The sequence below is a fragment of the Narcine bancroftii genome, chromosome 7 (genome assembly GCF_036971445.1).
Source record: "Narcine bancroftii isolate sNarBan1 chromosome 7, sNarBan1.hap1, whole genome shotgun sequence".
In the NCBI taxonomy this organism is placed as follows: Eukaryota; Metazoa; Chordata; class Chondrichthyes; order Torpediniformes; family Narcinidae; genus Narcine; species Narcine bancroftii.
The window spans coordinates 20,670,867-20,694,776 of record NC_091475.1 but is presented as its reverse complement, the minus strand read 5'-3'; the positions used below and the strand labels follow the sequence as shown (position 1 = coordinate 20,694,776).

At 44.6% G+C, this 23,910-nt stretch overlaps 1 protein-coding gene across 1 annotated transcript; it reads right to left on the bottom strand.

The window, feature by feature from the left end:
- Window positions 1-8,096: 8,096 nt before the first annotated feature.
- Window positions 8,097-18,847, bottom strand: LOC138739809 (lysozyme C-like). Its single transcript, XM_069892362.1, has 4 exons — window positions 18,654-18,847; window positions 17,384-17,557; window positions 15,145-15,220; window positions 8,097-10,060 (listed from the first exon to the last, which is right to left on the bottom strand). Exons 1-4 carry the CDS (start codon window positions 18,781-18,783, stop codon window positions 9,997-9,999), a joined length of 444 nt encoding a protein of 147 aa, XP_069748463.1. The 5' UTR covers window positions 18,784-18,847; the 3' UTR covers window positions 8,097-9,996.
- Between the last annotated feature and the right edge of the window lie 5,063 nt (window positions 18,848-23,910).

Sequence of the window (23,910 nt, the reverse complement as noted above, 5' to 3'; positions counted from 1 at the left end):
ACAGTCCCACTGGCCACCCTGTGACACCGCATGGCTAGTGGGGAAGTCAGCACACAGCCGGTTTATGACAGCTCCATCAGCTGCATACCGACAGCTGCACCGTCCATGCGCTGGCAGTCCCACCAGTCACCCTGTGACAGCCCCACTGGCTGCGAACTGACTGCTCACTGGCTCTGTAATGGTCACTGCTTTATTGCTCTTTCACATTTTTTTCATAAAAGCAAAAATCCTTTCATAAAAGCAAATGTGGGTTTCTTACTAAAAGCGAGAGAGAGAGAGAGAGAGAGAGAGAGAGAGAGAGACAGAGAGAGACAGAGACAGAGAGACTGAGGGAGAAAGATGAGAAGCAAAGCCCAAAACATTGATAAGTATTTTGATTCTGTACTCGTGAAGCATTTGATGAATAGTTTTATATAACCTTTGTATAATTACAATCAAGTAGGTTTTTTTACCTCATCCTTAACATATGCATAGTTTCTCCTGTTGTCCTTATACCTCCTATTGTTGAATGAGAACAGAAGAAGGAACACATTCAAACATATTTTTGTTACACCTGTCAATGAGAGGAGCTGGTATTCCTCGAAGAGAAGTGTTGGGATTTTCTACAGTAAATCCAAATAAAAACTCCGGATGGTGGAAATCTGAAGTGCCAAAAGAAAATTGAATCCAATTCAGGGGGTTGGGTGATCCTGCTCCATTACCCCAAGCATAAACCAACCAAGTTGCACGGTGTTGGGGTGGAGGTGGGGGGTGGGGGTTCCCATGGCTCTGACGGGTGGATAAGTATTCTCTGACCTGTGTGAACAATAAGATGTAGAAGCTCAACATGTCACTAGAAATCCTACATTATTGCTTAAACTGCTAGCTGAAGTGGTGAATGTGGGGCCAATTTAAAAGATTTAAGAAAGATTTGGCCAGGTAGATGATGGGAAGGCTATGGAGGGCTATGGACTGGGTGCAGGTCAGAAGGATTAGGCAGAATAATTGTTTGGCACAGACTAGAAGGGCTGAAGGGCTTGTTTTCTGTGCTGAAATGTTCTATGGTTCTAACCTTGTCTTGTTTCTCTAAAGGACTTTATAGTCTCCAGTCGTGTCTAATGTTCTGTACGTCCTGACTTATCTACATCTCCTGTGATTGATAATGCACATTCCTGATTAAAAAAAAACAAACAGCAAGGATATTTTGTTAATTTAGTAATAAATATCTTTGCTTCAGTTATTGATTGCAACTTGGTGACTGTACAGGCAACCTGCATTATCAACACAGGTATGGGGCAATGAATGCTTTCCTCCTTGTATTGATAAGGTCCTGCTTCAATGACGTTCCAATGCTTTTTTTTAACTCACAAAAGACTGATTATCTCCAATCATTCCTTTATTACTTTCTATCCAATAGCATTTTGGGAACACATTCATCATGTGGTCAACAGCTGTTCAAGGTAACTACCTCTCAAGGGCGAACATGGGGTGAGCAAGAAGTGCTGGCAATGGCATATTGCTTTATAAATCTAACCTTTGCTAACATGAGAGATTCTGTCTCTTGCATTGTTCCAGCTTTTGTTGTCGTTGCTCATTGTCCTGAGGTACAATTATTGTCCGAAGTATTGGAGATTCTTCCAAAGTTCAGGAAGTTCGGTATCATACACATCCTAAAAGTAAGATTTATTGTCAACCCGATGTTCACCGGTTCTTGGTGCAAAACTTGCAGATGCATAACTGAACATGACAGACATACAGACAATGCAAAATGCAGACTAGAAGTCATATAAGTAAATAAACAAATGTTGTTTCATGAACATGATGGTTAGTATGAACAGTTCCTTTGGTCGGTCAGCATTCTCTCTGCCTGTGTGAAGACGTAAAAGCACGGTGCCGGAGAAATTCAGCAGGTCAAATAGTGCATTTTATATAGCAAAGTTAAAAATACATAGCCAATGTTTTGGGCTTGAGCTCTTTTATCTTTGCTATATATTTAGGGGGAGACGAGGAGGAACTCCACACAGAGATTGGTGGGGTGTTGCGTCAGCTTCCAGTTGAAGTGTGAATGCAGGCTCAGTTTTAACATTTAAGTGGAATTTGGACAGGTACATCAGTGGGAGAGGTATGGAGGGTGTGGACTGGGTGCAAGTCAGTGGGACTAGGCTAGATAAAATGGTTCGGCACAGACTAGAAGGGCCAAAGAGGCCTGTTTCTGTGCTGTAATGTTCTAGGGTCCGAGGCCTCCATCATGAAGGAGGTACAGGATCATCAAAGTCAGGGCTGTCAGGTTGGAAAATAACTTCTTCCCGCAGGCTGTGAGATTGATGAACTGCATTCTGTAACTGAGTAAATCATTCCAAAATATTTATATATTGTGGTCATACTAGGTCAAAAGAGAGTTGAATCAACTGTCTTTAATAGAACTCTCGCATGCATTTAAATCCCACGGAACCCGATAACGTTTCCGACTCCCGGGATATTTATGACATCAGCCACTAGGCTGTGGGCTTGCATCCACAGTCAGATCTGCAGCGGACTTGATCGTGACTCCATAGCCGGTTCGCCTGTTGCATGGGCCACCCCAGCATTAGGAGGTGTGGAGTCCATGGCCAGCACCTCTTTAGTCCATTAGGGGTGGCTGACCTCGTTGGAGTGGGGGTGGCACAGTCACATGGTGTTCCAGGTCTAGGTGCGCCAGCTTGAGGTTGTCAATGGTGAAGGTCTCCTCATGGCTGCTCACATCGAGGATACAGGGGGTTCCGTTCTGATGCACCTCCTTGTACAGGCCTTCATATGTCCACTGAAGTGGAGTCCATTGCATGCCTCTGCAGACGAAGATGTAGTCGCAGTTCCAGAGGTACTTGGGGAGAAAAGAAGGTGTTGGGCCGTGGAATGAGGTTGGGACAGGAGCTAATGTTCTACCTTCTCTCAAAGTCTTGTGAGCACTGCCGCAGATACCTCCCCTGTGCCACGGACCACTGGCACAAACTCGCCTGGAACTGTCAGTGGAGCGCTGTATACCAATTCTGTTGAAGACATGGCTAAGTTTTCTTTGGGAGCCGTGGGGATGTCAAGAAGCACCCATGGGAGTTCGTCCACCCAATCTTGGATCAGAGGCGCGCCATCAGAGCCGACTTCAGAAGCCGATGGAAATACTCTACCAGGCTGTTGGACTGCAGATGGTAGGCCGTAATGTGGTGCAGCTGGGTCCCAAGTAGCTGTGTCAGCACCAACCATAGGCTGAATGTGATTTGTGACCCCCCCCCCCCCCCCCCTCAACCACCCCCTGTCTAAGGTGATCTTTTGGCAGGCAGTTCCGAAATGTGCAATCCAGCTTGCATTGAGAGCTCTGGCGCAGGACTCAGTGGACATGTCGGTGAGCGGTACTACATCTGGCCACCTGGTGAAACTGTTGACCATGATGAACAGGTATCTTGTTCTCTGGAAGACTGGCAATGGACTGATGAAGTCCACATGGACATGCTCAAACCTCCTGTGCATCGGCTGAAAGGGTTGAAGGGGGGCCTTCATCTGCCTTTGGCAGTTTGGCAGTGTATGCTTGTTCTGGCCCAGTGCCCAACCCGCTTCCATAGGCCGTGCCAAGCAAATCTATCTGCCACTAGTTGGATGGTTGCTCTAATGGATGGGTGGACCAAACCATGTAGTGCGTCGAAAACACAATGTCTCCAAGCAGCTGGAAGGATGGGCTGGGATTGGATGGTGGACATGTCACAGAGGAGCTTACTGTCTGTTGGGTTGATAGGGATATCCTCAAGTTGTGCCTTGGCGAGCGCTGCATAGTCTAACCCTATGGACAGGGAATGCACTGAGTGGACGAAGGTGTGAGATGGTGTGTCAGCCATGACGTTGTTTTTCCCAGAGATGTGTTTGACGGTGGTAGTACTCTCTGAGATGTATGGCATGTGGTATTGCTCCCGTAACTGAGAAGGGTTTGTGGTCCGTGAAGTCCATGAACTCGCACCTCTCCAAGAAATACCAAAAGTGCTGGATAACGAGGTATAGGGCTAGCAGCTCCCTGTTGAAGGCACTGTTTTTCAGCTCCGGGGGTCACAGATGCTGGCTGAAGAACACGAGTGGTTTCCACTGACCTTCAATAGTTGCTCCACCATGCCGCCAACTCTGAGTTGGAAGTGTCAACTGTAGGACTGTGGGCACATCCACCCCCATATACCAGGAGGGTGGCATTTGGCATTTGGCCTACTCGAAAGTCATTGATGACTCCTTGTCCCAGATAATCTCCTTAGCCTTGCTGGTCATCAGGGGTCGCTTGATTCAGGCTGCTGACAGTAGGAATTGGTAGTAAAAGTTGATTATGCCCATGAACTCTTGTAGGCCCTTGACAGTACTTGGCCTGGAAAACTGCTATATGGCCTTGACTTTTGCCAGCAAGATAACTGCTCTATGCCATTCAATGCATTGCCCAAGGAAATCAATGGCCAGCAGCCCGAACTGGCACTTTGCGGGGTTGATGGCCAGGCCATATTCACTCAGGTGGTGGCAGAGTTGGCGCATGTGCATCAAATGCTCTTGGTGCACGCGGCTGGCGATCAGGATATCATCTAAGAAGATGATAACAAAATCCAAGCCGTGCTCCACCAAGTCCATGTCCCTCTGGAATGTCTGTGTTATGTTCTTGAATCCGAAAAGCGTCCATAGGAACTTAAATAGGCTGAACAGGGTGATGAGGGCCGTCTTGGGGACATCGCTGGGGTAGATGGGAATCTGATGATACCCGTGTACCAGGTCGACCTTGAGAAGATGCTTGGCCCATGCAAATTGGCCGTAACATCCTGAAGTGCGGCACTAGGTAGCAATAGGCCATGGTGACATAGTTGGGCTTTCTGTAGTCACTGCATGGCCTCCATCCTCCAGCCAACTTGGGCACCATGTGCAGCAGAGAGGCCCATGGGCTATCTGAGCACCAGACAATCCCCATCTCCTCCATTTTCCTGAACTCCTCCTTGGCGAGATGGAGTTTATCAGGCAGGAGTCTGCTTCCCCGGGCGAGTAGCAGTGGCCCTTGATTGTGAATTTGGTGCTGTACATCATGCTTAGGGGCATCTGTGGAGAACTGCAGCATAATAATGGTTGGGAACTCCACTAGTACTGAAAAATTTGTAGCCTAACCAAGTCACAGAGTCCAATGTGGGGGCGGTAACTTGGCTTCGCTGAATGAGAGGGTCTGGAAGGTCTTGGCATTCACTAGGTGCCGTCCCTTGAGGTCCACTAGGAGGCAGAGTACCCAGAGGAAATCTGCACCCAATAAAGGCTGCAGCACTGCTGCCAGCGTAAATGACCAGGTGAAACGGCTGGAACCAAACTCTAGTGGGATAGCTCAAGTGCCTTATGTGCGAATACTGCTGTTATTGGCAGCGGTGAGCATCGGTCCTGATTTCCCAGTGCAGGTGCCGGGGCTCGAGGGATCAAGATGCTAACCTCCGCCTCCATGTTTACAAGGAACTTATGCCTGGAGTGTCGGTCCCATTAGTAAAGGAGGCTATTATAATGGCCAGCCAGTGTAGTCATTAGTCATGGCTAACCCTGGCATTTCCCAGAAAAGAACAGGATGGGTGGCAAAGGTGGGCTCCTGAACTCCACTTTTGGTGGTAAAAACACCAATGGTCTGAACTGGGGTCATACTCTGCTACAGGCATCATCAGCTTCATTGGTGGTGTGGGGAAGGCCTGGTCCTTAGGGTGTGATGGAGGCACTGTCATGCTACTTGGTGGTGTGCCACAGGATATCTGCAAGGGCTGATACTTTGTGTGGTCACTGAAATCGTCGTCAGCGATGAGGGGGCGGATATCTTCTGGCATCTGCTTGAGAAAGACTTGTTTGAACAGTAAACATGGCTTATGGCCATCTGCTAGTGCCAGCATCTTGTTCATTAAGGCCGATGGTACGCAATGTGGAGCAAACACGCTGCATGCGCAAGGCAGAAGAGGCCAGAAGTATGAATCAGGAGCACCTTGATTGTTTCATACCTGTCCACAACTGGTGGCTGGTGTAGGAAGTCTGATGCGGCCTGCTGTTTCCTGGTTGAGTGAACCAACTATATAGTAGTACTTTGTGGTGTCCGAGATGATTTGCCTTACCTGGAATTGGGTTTTGGCCTGTTCAAACCAGACCTGTGGCTGCGAGGTCCAGAAAGTTGGCAGTTTCAGTGAAACTGAACACTGCATGCTCGGGTCGGTTATCATTGGACCCAAATGCCGTTTGGACCATCGGGGTCACAAATGTAGTCCCACTAGGCACGCAACGAGCGAAAGAGCCACGCAGAGTCAAAAGTGAGTTGAACCAACTGACCTTAATAGAACCCGATGACATTTTCAACTCGCAGGACCTTCATAACGTCAGCCCAGCACCCAGAGCTCTCACAGTCAGATCTGCCGTGGCCTTGCCCACAAATCCGTGAGCCGGTTTGCCTGTTGTGTGGGCAATCCGCCACAATATATTTATTTTAAATTATATCTGTGGGAGAAATTTAAGGAAGAAAGAATTGACACTGCCATTAACATAATTGGGAGACAGCCTATTTTAATGCAGCATCTGCTCAGCGAGATATTATTTAGAAGTTAAATTGCAGCCTTAACTGTAATCAAGTACCCTAACAATGGTTAACATTCTTTTTCAAGTTAGAGAAAACAAAGATTTTAAAAGCAAAAAATAAAGGTCGATGTAGTTCTCACAGATTTATCCTATGATGTAATCCTATTTTCTGCAACAGATTGTTTGTCTCTCTGTATAAATACACATGCTTGTAGAAGTATATTTCAGAGTTGGTAAGCAGTGGAGACTGCCACCTGCTCTCCACGATGTATCATGTGAAATAAAGACAGTGAAACGATACTCAAGATCTCCAGTCATTTTATAGACAATATCTTTATGTCTATACAGTAAAAGATCTGGTATCAGGCACCTATAGGGATTGGTAAATGCCAAATAAGTTTATTTGCCAGTTGCTTACGAGGGGTTGTTAATTTTAAGCTTTCATACTTTTTACCTTTTTATTTTCTTCTATTGTTTGGCAGGTTGCTTGAATTCTGGATAAAGGGGATTTTAATGTGTGTGATTATTACCTGTGAGTGTATGTGTGTGCACCGTCATTTGGAGAAATGCTGCTTCACTGGTTGTACATGATAATAAACTGAACTTGATATTAAGCCTTTGGTTCGAGAGGTTTTGGCAAGCAGCAGATTTGCCAGCCAGAGGCATTGTCAGGGAAAGGCTTGCCCATGGCTTTCTTTCCAGTGCTTAGTGCAGATGAGAGCCCAGTTTGGGTAACCCAAAGCTCCTCCCACATGATGTGGGGTCAAGGAATTGTCCATCACCCTTGATGACCACACCTGTGGGAAGGTGAGTGCAGCAACAACTCCTGACTGCACAGATTAAGGAGGTGGAGTTGTAGCTGGACATACAGCACATCATTTGGGATCCTGAGGACATCCTAGACAGGAGCTTTAGTGAGGGAGGTCTCATGGAAGATGCAGACAAGGAGTGTGTGTGTGTATGGGGGGGGGAGGTGGTGGGGGTAATCACCAGAGGGGAAATAGGTGAGTTTGGGTGGGCAGCAAACTCATGTGGATAGCTCCATCGGTAACAAGTAGACCGCTCCGAAATCAGCTTCTTCTTCTTTGGCTTGGCTTTGCGGACGAAGATTTATGGAGGGGCTAAAAAGTCCACGTCAGCTGCAGGCTTGTTTGTGGCTGAAAAGTCCGATGCGGGACAGGCAGACACGGTTGCAGCGGTTGCAGGGGAAAATTGGTTGGTTGGGGTTGGGTGTACCGCACTGTAAATAAACTGTGTGGTGGGGGAATGCCCTACCATGAGAAAGTCACAGAAGCCAGGTCTCTTGAACCAGCTGTTCAGAAGGGAAGGGCTGAAAAGGAGAGAGATAGCGATAGGAGAGTTGATAGTCATAGGAATTAATAAGAGATTCTGTGACTTATGAAGGCATTTTGTCCCGAGTGCTGGGTGCCCAGGTGTTTTGTTGAGAAAATGTCAGGCTCCAAGGTTTCAAAGAGAGATGAGTCTGGACACAAGGGTTTGCAATCAAATGTAACTTTATTAACTCAACAATTAATATAAGAGAGCGTGGGAACATATGTACACAATTTATAAGGGAGCATGGGAAAAAATCGTATCGGAAGCAAATGGGGGAGAACGTTAAACAGTGCACCATTATTAATTCACGCAGGTGATGCAGTCATTCACACACTAACTGTAGAGGTTATACACACCCTCCCGGACCCCTGAATAAGAGGTGGATCTGGTATCACTGTACCCACAGTGATATACGCTCACTCTCGGACCCCTGATTAGTTGAGAGCTGCAGCTCCTCTGCCAGCATTGATCTATAGCAATATGAGCTAAAACAATACCACGGCTCAGCTTCAGTGCAGTATGCACCTTACCTGTGACCCTTCCATGCAATGTCTACAGTAGTGACCAAACGTAGAGCAGTGTTGGGGCTATCACCTGAACCAGAGGGAACTAATATTCTAGTGGGGAGATTTGCTCGATATATCCAGAAGGCTTCAAACTTGTCAGGCAGGGTGTAGGAATCTAGGGAGAGGGACGGTTCGGGACACCAAGGAAGGCAAAGGAAGTGTGTTGAACCAGAACAGGATAGTGAATAACAAGTGTTGACGTGAGACAGGTAATATTTGGGTTTACTTTAATGCAAAAAAAACCTGAGATGGGGCAATTGGATGAGCTTAGGGTGTGGATAAGTACAGAACAGTGGGATTTTGTATCTGTAATGGAGATGTGATTTCAGAAGGGCCAAGGCTGCCAGTGTAGTTACAGGTGTGATCAGAAATTGTGTGAGGAGAGAGGTGGGGTAGGGCTTGTAATATTAGTCAGATAAGATATCACAGTGATCTGTAGAGAAGATATTGCTGGAGAATATTGTGTGAGTCAGGGTGGGTGGAAATCAGGAACTGAAAAGGAGTTGTCACCTTGATGGAAGGGGAACTAGAGGAACATCTACGTAGAGAAATTGTTGATGTCCTCAAGGCTGGAAGGGAACTGGATGATATTGGACTAATGTGGGCAAGTGGGATTAAAGTAGGAGAATGCATTGTTTGGAATGGACAAATTGGGCTGGTGGAAATTTCTGATTCATGTTACTTAGGGTCATTTCTACTGTGTCATGGAGTTGTGAAATGTCAGGAAAAGCCACACCAACACAGTCAGAATTTTCAAAACACCACACTGACAGGATTGCACCTCTGATGTTAAACGAGAAAATCTACAGATGCTGGGGTCTTGTGCAATACCCCGGAGTTTGTACGTTTCCCCCGTGTCTGTGTGAGTTTCTTTCAGGTGCTCTGGTTTGATTCCACCCTCCAAAAAATGCATGGTGTTGCAGGTCAGTTTGATGTAATTGGGCGGCACAGGTTTAAATGGCCAGAATCAGCTTTGACTGTGCTGTAAATAAAATTTATAATCCAGCAGATGGCGCAGCAACCTCAAGAAGTAAAAGGCAATTAATGTATCAAGCTGAGGCTTTACAGAACTATGCCACTGGATTTAGCTCACAATTAGTTGAAACCATTTTTTTGTCATCTCTTTCTGCCCACAAGCCCATGCTGCCCATTAACACCCAATTAACGTACAAACCCTGGTGTGTTTTTGAAGGGTGGGAGGAAACTGGAGCACCTGGAGAAAACCAACACAGACACGGGGAGAATGTACAAACTCCTTACAGATAGCGCCATATTCAACCCAGTCCACTGGCACTGCAACTGTGCGCTAAGCATGCCGCCCCACATCTAAGTTCCTAAGTTCATATCTAAATGCTTCTAATTCCCAACATTTTGTCATTATTTAATTCTTCACCTCAGAAATGATCGTTTGATATGTATGAGTTTATTTCAGAGAGTTTTGACAGAGAACAAGTTGTTCAACAAAGCAAGGTCAAATATTGGAAGGATTGTGTTCAACGATTAGTCCAAAAGCAAGCAGCATTGTTCAACATCTTCCTCTTCAGCTTCAGAAGCAAAAGTAGCTGAAATAGCTAATCCATTTACCTTTGCAGTTCTCCACCCAGGAGCTCCTGTAAAGCAAAAGTATCTGACACGTAAGAAGAGGTGTAAAATTTCACAAGATTTCAAGTAGCTTAACTATTGATAGATATTGAAGTTAGCTTTCCCCATACTCCTTGACACGGTCTCAAAATTCCTATCATCCTTTAATGAAGATAAACTCCAATTCACTGGACAACAAAGATTTTGCTTCCTGAACAATTTTGGGTGTATTTTATGGATTTTGGGCTGTTAATAACAAAAAAAATCACCTCAACATTTTCCTATCATGTACCTTTTTTTTTTAGATTTAACCTCTTTTTGTGATTTCCTGTTATATTTTAAGTCTACTTCAAGCATACAAAATCATGGAATGCAACATGTCATTGAAAAGTTCATTTTCTGCATATGCACTTGGACTTCTTCCCTACTGATCTTGGTGCCATCAATGACGAGCTTGGTGAAAGATTTCACCAGGACATTGCCACCGTGGAAAAGCGGTGTCAGGGCAACTGGAATCTATCAATGCTGGCCAACTATTGTTGGACACCAACAAGAGAGCATCAGATGCCGAGTACAAATGAAAATCAGCTGCAACCAGTTGAACTAATTCAGCAACATTATGCGATGAAACATGCAAAATTAAAAAAAGTTAATTTAATGTTTCTCCAACTTCCTACATGATACAGCAAATCTGAAATTAACTTTGTGTTCAGCGTGGAGTCAAATATTATAATCTTTTTTTTCAGGAATCAAACATTTTGAAAAAACATTTTCCAGAGTTATTCAACACAGGAGCAATTACTTGTGTGTAATCCTGCTGCAAATGCACACAGTATAGCAGAGGAACTCAGTGGTCAGGTAGAATCCATGGAAGGGAGTAGATCGACAACAGTTCTAATGACCTCCCTCTCTTGTTTTCTCATTCACACCCTTCCCTTTGCTTTCCCTAATCTCTCTTGCTTCAATCCTCTTTCTCTTCCCCTGCCCACCCACTCTACCTGCCTGTCACTCACACCTTTCTTCTTCTGGCTTCCCACCCCCTTCCTTTCCTTCCTCCTATCAGAGTGCATTTTCTTCAGCCCTCTCCCCGTTCCTCCTACCACCTCCTAGCCTAGCTATTCCCAACCACTGGGCCAGAGTTCCATGTGAGCCACAGAGACTTCCCAACCCTCTGAGGTCAGGGTGGTTCTGAGGTAATGTCTCGCTCCTCCTGGTGACCTTGGGGTGGGATGGCGAACAATCTGCCACTGAGGGTAGAGAGGTCATCCGGCCATCTCTCAATATGAGCAGCTTGGAGCTCAGCACACTCTCAGACCTCCACACACAACAGATTCAGACTGATTTAGAAAAGCGTGCTTTCTGTCTTCTTACTGCTTGCTGTTCTTCACCAGTCAAGGCTCCTGTTTATAAGGTAAATCACATGATATATTTCTCCTCTAAAATTAGATAGAAATTATTTTTGCAAAAATTTTCATTGAAGATTCACGCTGGATGGGATTGCGTGACTGTAGGATATGTTACAAGTTTACTTATCTATGCAACCAAATAATGATCATGGAAACATCCCAACAGTATAGAAATAAATTAAACATAAACTAACTGACTGTGGTTTAAGTATGGTAGTTATTTGGAAGTTCATAAATTGCAATAAATTTAGTGTTTCATTTTGTGCTTATCACAATTTGGATAATCATTTCCTCTGGAAATTACTCATTTTTTTAGACCTAACCCTTTATAGACTTTTGGAACGAGTCAGAGCCAAGGATATGGAAACTTCAGGAACAGGGGTCTCATTAAAGTGGCTTGAGCTTTGATTTTGATTGGGGGTTTTTATGTTCAGGGTGTGCTTCCATTTTTTTGTTTGTTCCTTTAAAAGATTTCAATAAATACTTTAAATTGGATAAAGATGTGCTTCTTATGGAGCTGCCTTTGACTTGAAAATGTTGCACCAGTGGACAATACAGATGGACCTTAGACAAACAAAGATTGAAAACCACTGTCCTACTGCTTGACCTTTTTTCCCCATTTCTTTCTTCTCCCACCTATATTTACCAATAACCTACTAATCTGTGCTCCGCCTCCTCCCTCCCTCTCCCCCCCACCTACCCTTTCACCCCTTTTCTTGCTATTCCTAATGAAGAATTATGACCTGAAATGTTAACCATCTCCTGTATATCCTTCCATGGACGCTGCCTGAGTCCTCCTGCAATTTGTATTTGGCTCCAGTTTTCCATCACCTACAGCCTCTCTTCTCTATCCAAGTAATCCTGCAAATGGTTTTGGCCTTGAATCAAATGACTGTTCCTTGGCTTCACCAGACCCCCTCACAAGCTCTTTTCCCTGTAATCAGGGAGCATTGATATACCAGAGACACACAAAAGACTGCAGGCACTGGAATCTGGAGCAACGGCACATCCGCTGGAGGAACTCAATGGGTCGAGCAGCATCAGTGGGAAAAAATGAAACAGTCAAGGTTTTGGGCTATCATCAAGACTGACAGTGTAAAGGGGAGATGAGGACAGGGTAGGATGGGTTGCATAGGGTCCAATGCAGGATTGGTGTGACCAGTGATGGGTGATGGACAAAGGCAGTTGATGGACAAAGGCAGTTGATGGACAAAGGCAGTTGATGGACAAAGGCAGTTGATGGACAAAGGCAGTTGATGGACAAAGGCAGTTGATGGACAAAGGGAGTTGATGGACAAAGGGAGTTGATGGACAAAGGGAGTTGATGGACAAAGGGAGTTGATGGACAAAGGGAGTTGATGGACAAAGGGAGTTGATGGACAAAGGGAGTTGATGGACAAAGGGAGTTGATGGACAAAGGGAGTTGATGGACAAAGGGAGTTGATGGACAAAGGGAGTTGATGGACAAAGGGAGTTGATGGACAAAGGGAGTTGATGGACAAAGGGAGTTGATGGACAAAGGGAGTTGATGGACAAAGGGAGTTGATGGACAAAGGGAGTTGATGGACAAAGGGAGGGAGAGGCAAGAGTAACAAAGGGGTCTCTACATTCTCAGCCTTGATGAAAGGTTCTGACGCAAAACATTCATAATTCTTTATCCCTTACAAATGCTGCTTGACCGGCTGAGTTTCTCCAGCAGCTTGTTTGTAGCATGTGAACTGCTTTATCTGATATGGAAGAATTATGTGCATATTACGTGCTGTGATTTCATGACCCAGTTATCTCCTCAGAAAATTCACATATAAGGTGATGCCAACTGCACTCCAAATCCCTGATTGATTCTAAGTGTACTATACCCAGAGTCTAGGGTCTGTGGTGAACTTCCAATAAGTATGTAATGCTCCTGTTCGCTTTTGTGACATCACTTCACCAGATTTGTTGTCTCTTCTTTAAGTGGCGTCAATAGCATCCGGAATGCAGACAAAAGCAAAATATTCCAGGTGGTGGAAATTCAGAATAAAATCAGAAGATGAAGGGTGGCAGCACCAGTGGCAAAAGTAATAATATCTCACGTCAATGAACTGCGCATCAAAACAGGAGAGTTTGAAATAAAGGCAAATGCTAAACAGGAAATGGTGGACATATTCAGCAGGTCATCCACAGGAATAGAAACAGACGCAAGTTGTTTTCTTCTACTTCTTCTTCTCCAGTATCTCAGTTGTCTCTCACTATCTGACAATCTTTCAATGTCCATGAGGCCTTGCCTTCCTCCCTGAACTGGTGCAAATCCCCAGGTGTAACTCAATTCCTCCTGAACTGTTCTCCCACAAACTCTCCTTTTAATTTTCCTCAATCCTCACCACTTTTTAATGAAATGCACAACTTGTTTTACTTCCAACTTTACCCAATCTGATGAAAGACCATTGATGCGAACCATTAACCTCATTTTTCTCTCTCTCAGATTGTGCCTGACCTGTTGAGACTTCCCATAATTTCCTATATTGATTCCATAGCTGGGGTCTCACTGTCAAGAACTGATTCCAATTTAAATGATAACTAACACCCCATCAGCCTTTCATTTCCACCACCTACTATATGATCCCAACACTAGACAAATATTCCTCTCTCCTCCTTTCTCCAACTTCCACAGGGGCCACCCCCTCTATGACTCCCTTATCCACTCCTCCCTCCCCTGTGACCGCACCTGCACCTCCTCCCTCACCACTATTCGGAGCTGCAAAGAGTCCTTCCAAGTGAAGCAATGTTTCACTTGTGAATCTGCAGGGGTCATCTACTGCATCTGGTGCCCCAGCTGAGGTCTTCTCTAGATTGGAGAGACTGGGACATTGCTTTGTTGATCACATCAACTCTGTCCATTGCGAGGATCTCTCAGTGGCCACCCATTCCAATTTCCCATCCCAAGCCCTTGCTGACATGTCTGTCCATGGTCTCATGCACTGTCAGTCTGAGACCACTCGCAATTGGAGGAACAACACCTCATCTTTCGACTGGGCACCCTCCAACCAGATGGCATTAATATCAACTTCTCTGGCTTTCGTTAAACTCCCCACCCACCCCACCATCACCAACTTCTTCCCCCATCGCCTTCCCCTAACTCTGTCTCTCCCTTCCATCTCCTTTCGCACAAATATGTTAAACTCTTACCTCATCCCTTATCATATCTAATGAACACCTTTTGTTGGTCTGGATTCCTCTCTGAGATTTCCTGCTTCTGGCTCATTCTGATTATTCCTTGAAGAAGAGCTCAGGCCCGAAACGTCGGCAATAGACCTTTGTCTCGTATGGACGCTGAAAAGACCAGCTGAGTTTCTCCAGCATTTCGGTGTGTTTTTACTACAATCAAGGCATCATGTCTCTCCCTTTTACTTAGCCCTGTTAGCCTTTTCTACACCTCTACAACATATTGCACTCCAAAATAAGAGGAATAATTCACTCTTCACTGCACAAACATCACATAATATGTCTTTATTGCAACAAGCCTTTTGCTATATCCCTTGGTCTGATAACTTCAATGACTTATTGAATATATCTCTCCAGCTACTACCTTGCTGGAATTTGAGCTATGACTTCATAACTGAACGGTCAAGTTTGTTTCATTTCACTGCGATATTGGTCCTAATGATGAGAACAACGGCAGTGCATCTTGCAAAGACAAACAATTATAAATAGAGGTAAGAGGTACACACCAGGCCTCCATTCCTTCCTTGCTTACTATTTTGGCTGCACACTCGATGTCAGGTTCCAAGTAATCCCCCAGAAAATCTGCAGTGAGAAAAGAAATGCAATATTATATCAGGGCAACCTTGGAAAGTTATAGGCTTGAGAGCAGAAAAGGACGGGCAATCAGTGCTTTCAATCAATCTGCCTTTTTTGCCCATCTGAAGGCTATCATTATTATTTTCATTACTTAGATGAGGCCCCACATGGCGAGAAGATTCAGTCACTCAGTGTCCAGGATGAGGTGGTAAATTGGATTTGACGTTGGCTTTTGCGGGAGAAGCCAGAGAGTGATAGCAAATGATTGCCACCCTGACTGGAGACCCATGACTAGTGACGTGTCTCAGAGAACCATTATTATTTGTCATCTACATCAATGATCTGGATGATAATGCAGTAAATTGGATTATCAAGATGAAGTAAAGATTGGTGGTGTCGTGGGCAGAGAGGAGGCTTTCAAAGCTTGCAGAGGGGATCTGGACCAGCTTGAAAGATGGGCTGAGAAATGGCAGATGGAATTTTAATACAGACAACTGTGATGTGTGCTCTTTGGGAGGAAAAACCAGGATAAGACTGTCACAGTAAACAATAGGGCCTGAGTAAATAGTAAAGCCAGAGGTATACAATCCAACGATAATTGGGGATCAAAGGAGGAGAGGGTAAGCAAATTTAAGTTCTGAGGATCAGAGGATCTTTCCTGGACCCATCACACAAATGACATCATGAAGAAAGCATGTTTGCACCTCGACTTCCTCAGGAGTTTGCACAGGTTTGGTATGACACCAAAATCCTTGGCCAATTTCTACAGGTGTGTGGTGGAAAGTATGGTGACCGGCTGAATCACAATCTGGTTTGGGGACACCAATACCCTTGAGCGCAAAGCTCTGTAAAAGGTAGTGGACACAGCCCAGAACAATATAGGCAAAACCCTCCCCACTATTAAGAACATCTACAGGGAGTGCTGCCATCAGAGAACAGCAGCGATCATCAAGGATCCACACCAACCAGCATATGCTCTGTTCTTGTTCCTGCCATCAGGAAAGAGGTATAGATGCCACAAGACTTGAACCACCATGTGTCAACAGCAGTTGTTACCCCTCCACCATCAGAGTCCTCAACATTTAAGGACCCTTACCTGTGGACTTTAGAGTGTTTTTCTTTCTCTTTGTATTGCACAGTTTGTTTACATTCATTATCTGTTCACAGTTCTTTATTTGTTTACATGTGTATGCTATGTACGGTTTTTTTTAGCACTACCAATAAGTGGCAATTCTGCCTCACCTGCAGAGAAAGAATCTTAGGGTGTTATGTGATGTCATCTATGTTCCCTGACAATAAATCTGAAATCTAGGGCATAAAGGGATAGATCTGGGAATACAGATACTTAATTCCTTAAAAGAGACATCACAACAGACCCTGGGGAGCATCGAATCAGTGCAGGGCATCAGAAACACACCCTCGAGGAGTAGAAGAAGCTGAGGAGACAACCTTGCAGAACGGTGACCGCAGCAGCAATCCAACAAGGGGCTCAGTGGCTGAGGGACCCACACAGGCTGTGGGCTGGGAACCAAATATTGGAGCTGGGAATTGAAAGGGTGCAGAGGTCAATAAAGGTTCCAAAGGGCCTCGGGCACCAAAAGCTTCTTGATCATGTCAGAGGTTTCTATCTGGAACTCGGGTTGCCGATGGATCGAACAAGAGTCTGTGCAGCTACTGAAGGCAAATCTATGGACACTCAGTGACTCTGAAGGAACTCTCTTTTGCTTCTCTCTCCCTCTCTTTCTGTAAGGGGTGCCAGGCCTAATAATGGCAACTTTTTCTCTGCTATACAGCAGACAGAAGACAATTTTGATTGATAGTACAAGTTTTGTACTATTACATGATAATAAAGGAATCTTGAATCCTAACTGCAGGACTTTTCATACACTGGGATACAAACAGAGGGGATTGGATTCTTGGGATGGTGAATGGGTTGCCAGTTTACAGATTGTTTTTCATGGTTGGTGTTGAACTGTTTGAGTGTTGAAGCTGCACTTATATGGGCAAGTAGGGAGTGTTCCAGCACCCTGCCAACTTATGTTTTGTAGATGACAGAAAGGCTTTGAGATTCCGTTGAGACAAAAGCTCCATTAACAACATGCAATGAATACCTTTTGTTATTTTAACTGGTAACCAAGTACAAAGTTAAGATTGCATTGATTCACCTACCAGTACATTTCATCCCACAGCCATTTCTAGCGTCAGGAGTTCGGTTATCATCACACCACCATTTGCTACTGATCTGGAAAATTCCATACATGGATGCCCATAGTTTTCCATCCCTTCTGTCCCGACCCACTTCCATTGTGTTGTATTTACTTTCGTGGTAGGCCAGACATACCCCTAGAATTAAAAGCAACACTTGTTGAACACTAAAGAACAGAAAAAAGAAACAGGATCATGCAAATACTTTGTTGAGAAATAATTTAGGCTACTTCAAATAAAAAATTTTGTAGAAATATTACTATGATATTGTTGTATCATTCAGTTGTTGAGTGGTTTTTACAGGAAAGGCCAGTAAAGTGTAATTTGGCAACTTGCTGTGAGGAAGTTTTGGATGACATGGTTAGCGTAGTGAATAGCATAACACTACTACAGTGCCAGAGCTGTCTCTAAGGAGTTTGTACATTCTCCCTGTGTCTGTGTAGGTTTCCTCTAGGTGTTGAGGTTTCCTCCCACCCTTCAAAAATATACAGGGGTTGTAAGTTAATTGGGTGTAATTGGGTACATGAGCTCATTGGCTGGAATAGCCCGGTACGATGCTGCATGTCTAAATTAAAAAACTTAAATTGTAACATAAAAAAAAATTAAATTTGAAACCAGCACATTGAGCATTGCACTTATCCTCAGTGATAATGTGGCACAACATGTGTGAGTGTTAGGAATAAGAACTAATAACCATGATGGGCTTCCTCCTGAGATCCCAAACATCACAGGAGCCAGACCAGCCAACTCACTTAGACTGGCGAGGGCTTCAGGTGGACAGGAACACTTCCTAATGCAGTCCCCTCCAGGTAATTTCTTACCCTGGTTTGGAAAGGTATAATTGTTTCATGGGCACTAAATTGCCATAGCGGTTAGTGTAACGCTATCAAAGCGCCACTGCTGTCTGCAAAGATTGTGTACATTCTTCCCTGTGTCTGCATGGGTTTCCTCCAGGCACTCTGGTTTCCCTCCACCCTTCAAAACATATGGGGGTATGTAGGCCAGTTGAATGGAGCAGGTTCGTAGGCTTGATAGGCCTGTTAGTGTGCTGTACATTTTTAAAAAATCCCTCCCTCTGTCAGAACAAGCTCCCTAAGGGATAACTGGGATGGGGAATAAATGCAGTCCTTCACAGGGATGCCGAGATCACCCCCGCCCCACCCCCCCACCCCAAAAACACTGACCCATAAAACAAATGCTAGAGTCTTTTTGGTAGAAAAGAGATGTCACTTACAATCATCGACAGTGTATTGAGAGAACTTAGTTAGCTTGGAGTGCTTTATAATATCCACAAGCTCACATCTTCCAACGATTTTGGCACTGGAAACTGCGATCAGGATACTGAGAAGTACTAAAGTCTTCATCTTGTCACTCGGGTGCGTGTGTGTGTGTCCGTCAGCAGGGATCGTGCTTTTATGAAGAAAGTAGCTTGTTATCAGTCTGATGAAGGTAATCAAGGGAAACCTGGGGAAAAATTGTGCAAACAATTTATGTCAGATTAGTCACAGAACTTAATTGTCAAAACTTAACAAACATAGGAGGGACCAAAGGTTTTACGGGCGAGGTTAACACCCCTGTAGGAGATATAGTTGAAACTACTGTAGACATTTGGGAAACACCATCCATGAAGACTGATAGAGTGATAGAGGGAGGAGGTTGGAGATGGCGAATCGATCTCAATCTGTTCTGTCATTGCAATAATGTGTTCCTTGGTGAGTTTCTGAAGTAACCCAGAACAGCCGAGGTTTATAGATTAGCGCTGGTCTGGCAAGCAGAGGTAAAATGAAGAAAAACAGCAAAAACACAAACTGGAGAAACTCAGCAGGTCAAGCAGTATCCTTTATGTAGCGAAGGTAAAGAAAGATGCATAACCGACGTTTTGGGCTAGAGCCCTTCATCAAGGTACTGAAAAATGTCAGCAGGCATCCAAACAAAAGAGTGGGGAGGGGTGGTCACAAAGGCTATAGGTGAAGAAGGGAGGAAGGGGACAGCAGAGATCAAGGGGAGGTAGGATGGCTAGGGGAAGGGAGGGAGGAGAACTGGGAAGGGGAGGAGGGAGATGGAAGAGGATAGCAGGTTAGCAGAAGCTGGAAAAGTCGATGTTAATACCATCTGGCTGGAGAATTCCCAGACGGAAAATCAGTTTTTGTAGGAGTTGTTGGGAGAGGTAAAATGAAGCCCATGTGTCATATTAACAGGAGGGTGGAGGGCTAAAAGGTTGGAGCTAAAAGTCAAAATATCGCTGATGCTGGGAACCTGAAACAAAAGAAGGAAATACTGACAATTTTGACCTCCTTGGTTCAGTCCCTTCCCATCTACATCTGGGATATCTTACATGCCCTCCATCACTTTGAGGACTTCCAGTTCCCTGGACTGGACCACCTCATTTTCATTAGTCCCTATGCACCTCCATTCCCCAAAAAGAAAGTAGCTCTACTAAACCTCTCCTCCCTTTCTATTCTCAGCAGATCAGGAATCAAACATGGAAAGAGATAATGCTCCAGATCGAGAGCATCCTCCAACCCCCGCAGATACTGACTAACTTGCAAAGTATTTCAATCGTTTCTGCTCTTGACTTTTGAGTAGATAAATTTAAGCAGCTTTTCAATATTTTTTTTTGCAGAGTTTCAAACAGGAGTTGGCCCGTCATTGCATTAGTCGTTAGTGAGATGTATTGGGGGAAGTTCTAGTCACCCAGCTTAGGGAAGGATTTCATTTTGGTGGGAAGAGTGCAGAAAGGATTCACAAGGATATTATCAGGATCAGAGAGCTTGGATTATATGGAGCATCTAGGTAGGACAAAGAAGAACATGGATCAGGACAGCAAAGGAGAGGCTCTTTGGCCCAAGTGTTAGCGCTGAACATGATGCTCAAATTAAATTACAACTTTGCTGCTTGAACATGATGCCCATTGCTCTATTCCCTGCACATTCATGTTTATCTAGAGGCCTCTTAAATGTGATGACTGAATCTGCTTCTACCACCAGTTGGCACCTACTCCGCCCCCCACCCCTGTCCACCTTAAGCACATGTCCACTAGCAGGTGACATTTTTACCCAGGGAAGAAAGATTCTGACCCTCTACCCTATCAATGCCTCCTATTACTTTATGAACTTTTGTCCGATGTTCCAGAGAAAACAACGCAAATTTGTCCAACCTCACCTCACAGCCTTTATTGATAGACTGGAACATAGTATCTGTCTGTATGTGTGTTATGCCTGGTTGTGTGTCTGTGTGTTTTGCACCTAGGACCAGAGAACACTGTTTCATCAGGTTGTACTTGTACAATCAGATGACAGTAAACTTGACTTGACACTTCTCTCTGGAGAACAGAAGGCTGAGGGAGGACCTCATTGAGGTTTGCAAAAATCACAAAGTCAGTAGATAAGGTAAATAGTCATGAACTGGATTCAAGATTCAAGATATTGAATCATAAACATAAACATGCACAAAATTTGTTTTCTTTTGCCTTGTAAAGACATACAAAAAGACATCACTAACCAAGTGTCATATTGTATACAGATCCTGGCTCGGTTGAATAGGAACACCTGGAAGAGGAATTGGGATCACTGGAATCAAGATAATGGCAAAGACACCGAGAGGAAAAAAAATGTATCTGGTAGTAGTTCTTGGAGAGATTGTTGGTGCAATACATCTCCACCTTGCATCCAATCAAGGCCACAACAGATCGTCTAGGTGAAGAAGAATTTCACTTGCACCTTGTCCAATCTAACCTACTGCATTCGGTGCATCCTCTACATCAGTGAGACCAAACATGAACTGGGTGATCCCTTTGCTGATCACCTGCATTGTCCTTGGGTTCAAGGTGGAATTCCCTGCTGCCACCCACTTTAATTCCCCTCACCATTCCCACGCAGACCTCTCTGTCCTCAACCTCATCCATTGCCTGGGTGAGGCCAAATGTCAGCTATCAACCTCTCACATTCCTCCTCTGGATGGCCTAATAGCATGAACATTGACATTTTCAATTTCAGGTAACTCCCACCCCCATCCAATTCCACCTTCCATCTGTCCTTTATCTGCTCCCACTCACTTTTCTCTCAACCTCCATGCACAATGGTTTCCTTCCCGATGTGTCTCCCCAACTCTCCCATTTGTCCAGTGTTCTGTGACCTCTTGGCCCCTCCTCTGCCCTTTTTCCACCCTAATTTTGTGCTCAATAATCCCCCTTCCCATCCTAGTCTCAAATAAGGGTCCTGACCAGAAACTATGACTGTTCGTTTTTCTCCGTGGATGTTGCCTGACCTGCCAAATCCCTCCAGATTCTCATTGTTAGGTCAGGAAGACAACATGGTTGGCATGAATGAGTTGGGCTAAAGGGCCTGTTTCCATGCTGTCTAACTCCAAGACTCTGATGACTCCAAGTCATTTAGTGAATAGGATAAATCTGGAACACCTTGCCTCTCTCTGGCAGCACAGTGTATTTACACCATGGGTTGCTATGGACGTAAAGGAGCAAATGATTGAAAGGCCCAGCAATTGTACAAAATGTACAAACATCCTTGTCTGGTAAAGTACATATGTGGCAATCCCGCCCATTGTGATTGAAAGCCACATCTACCACACCTTAGAAACATTAATTTTGTTGATAAGGAAGATAAGCAGGGAGAACGTAGTGTTAAGAGATACAGTTTAAAATATATTTGAACAGGTTATGTGGTTAGGAAAAGTTTTGAGGGTATGGGCTGTATAGGTGAATGGGTTAGCTCAGGTCAGCAGTTTTGTCATCACCAAGGAAATGGGCTGAAAGACCTGTTTCTGAGCTATGTACGAATTGGAGCTTGTCATAATCTTTTTTCCCCTGAGGGAAAAATTGTCACATTAGAGGGCATGCATTGAAGATGAAGGGGAAGGGGGGCTTTTCAAGGAAGGACAGGAGCAAGTTTTAACTCACAGATTGGAAAGTGACTGGACCCTGGGGTAGCGGTGGAAGCCGGTACATTTGTGAGCATTTAAGAGGATTCTAGATAGACCTGTGAATATGCAGGGAATAGAGAAATATGGATCTCTTCTCCTTATAAATCCTCATTAATCCATTTTGCACCTTTTCTAATTTGACGTCACTCGAGCCAGATTTGGGTCCTGTGCAAGGAGGTGGGATTATTTGAGGGTTAGGATGCTTGCTGAACTGAAGGATCTGATCCTGTGCAGTATTGATCTTTAAATTAAATTTTAAAAACATTTTTAGACATTAATAGGCCCTTCTGGCCCAGAAGCCTGTGCTGCACAAATACAACCTACAACCCCCCAGAACATTCTGGAGGATGGGAGGAAACCTGAGCACCCGGAGGAAATCCACACAGACACGGGCAGAATGTACAAACTCCTTTCAGACAGCACCTGGATGACTGGTGCTGTAATACGGTTGTGCTAACTGTGCCGCTCTATTTGTCACATTCAACACAAGGACTCCCGTGCCCATTGGCGTCCATACAGTCTTGAGGTTCAGTGGCCAGATTCTGTAGCATGGAGACTCCAATGAGAGGGCCCTATGCAGCTTTCTTCTGACCTCAAAGTGATGTCGTTGGGGACATCCTGGATGATTCCAAGCTCTACAGTTAGTATTTAGCGCAACGCCAGTACAGCACCGGGAACCAAGGTTCAAAACCGCCGTTGTCTGTAAGGAGTTTGTAAGTTCTTCCCGTAACCTCCATGGGTTTTCCCTGAGGTCTCCAGTTTCTTCCCACCTTCAAAACATGCAGTGTTGGTAGGTTAATTAGGCAGCACGAGTTTCAATTGGCTCTAGTACCGCTAAAAGATTTTTTGTCAGAATTTCACTATTAACCTTAAATGTCAAGGCTGACCCAACCTGGAGGATAAGTCCCAGACAACATCTCTTTTGGGGCCAATAGAATATACCAGTCTTGCAGTCATGGCAAGGCAATGATCCTCAGAGAAGGGGCATTATAGACCAGATGTATTTTGAAATTTTTCTTTTAATTGGTGAAAAAGTAATCAGAATCAGGATTTATTGTCATGAACAAGTCATGAAATTCGTTGCTTTACAGCAGTATCATATTCGTATTATAACCATCTTACAACATTACGATATATAAAAAAATAGTGCACAAAAGTAAGGCAGTGTCTTTGGTTTATTGACTATTCAGGAATCTGATGGCAGGGAAGAGCTGTTGTTGTGCCGCTGAATGCTTGTCTTTAGGCCCCTTGTCTCTTTTCCCAATGGTAGCAGAATGAAGAGGTTGCTGGGAGTCTTTGAGGATAGAGTCTGCTTTTTTAAGATACTGCCTCATGTAGATGTCCTCAATGGAGCCTGGTAATGTCGCAGGCCGAATTAACAACCTTCTGGAGTTTATTCTTGTCCTGAGTGTTGGTGCCTCCATACCAAGCAGTGATGCAAACAGCCAGAACGCTCTCCACAGTACATCTGTAGAAGTTTTCGAGAGTTTTTGGTGACATACTGAATCTCCTCAGACACCTCACAAAGTATAGCTGCTGGTGAGCTTTCTTCA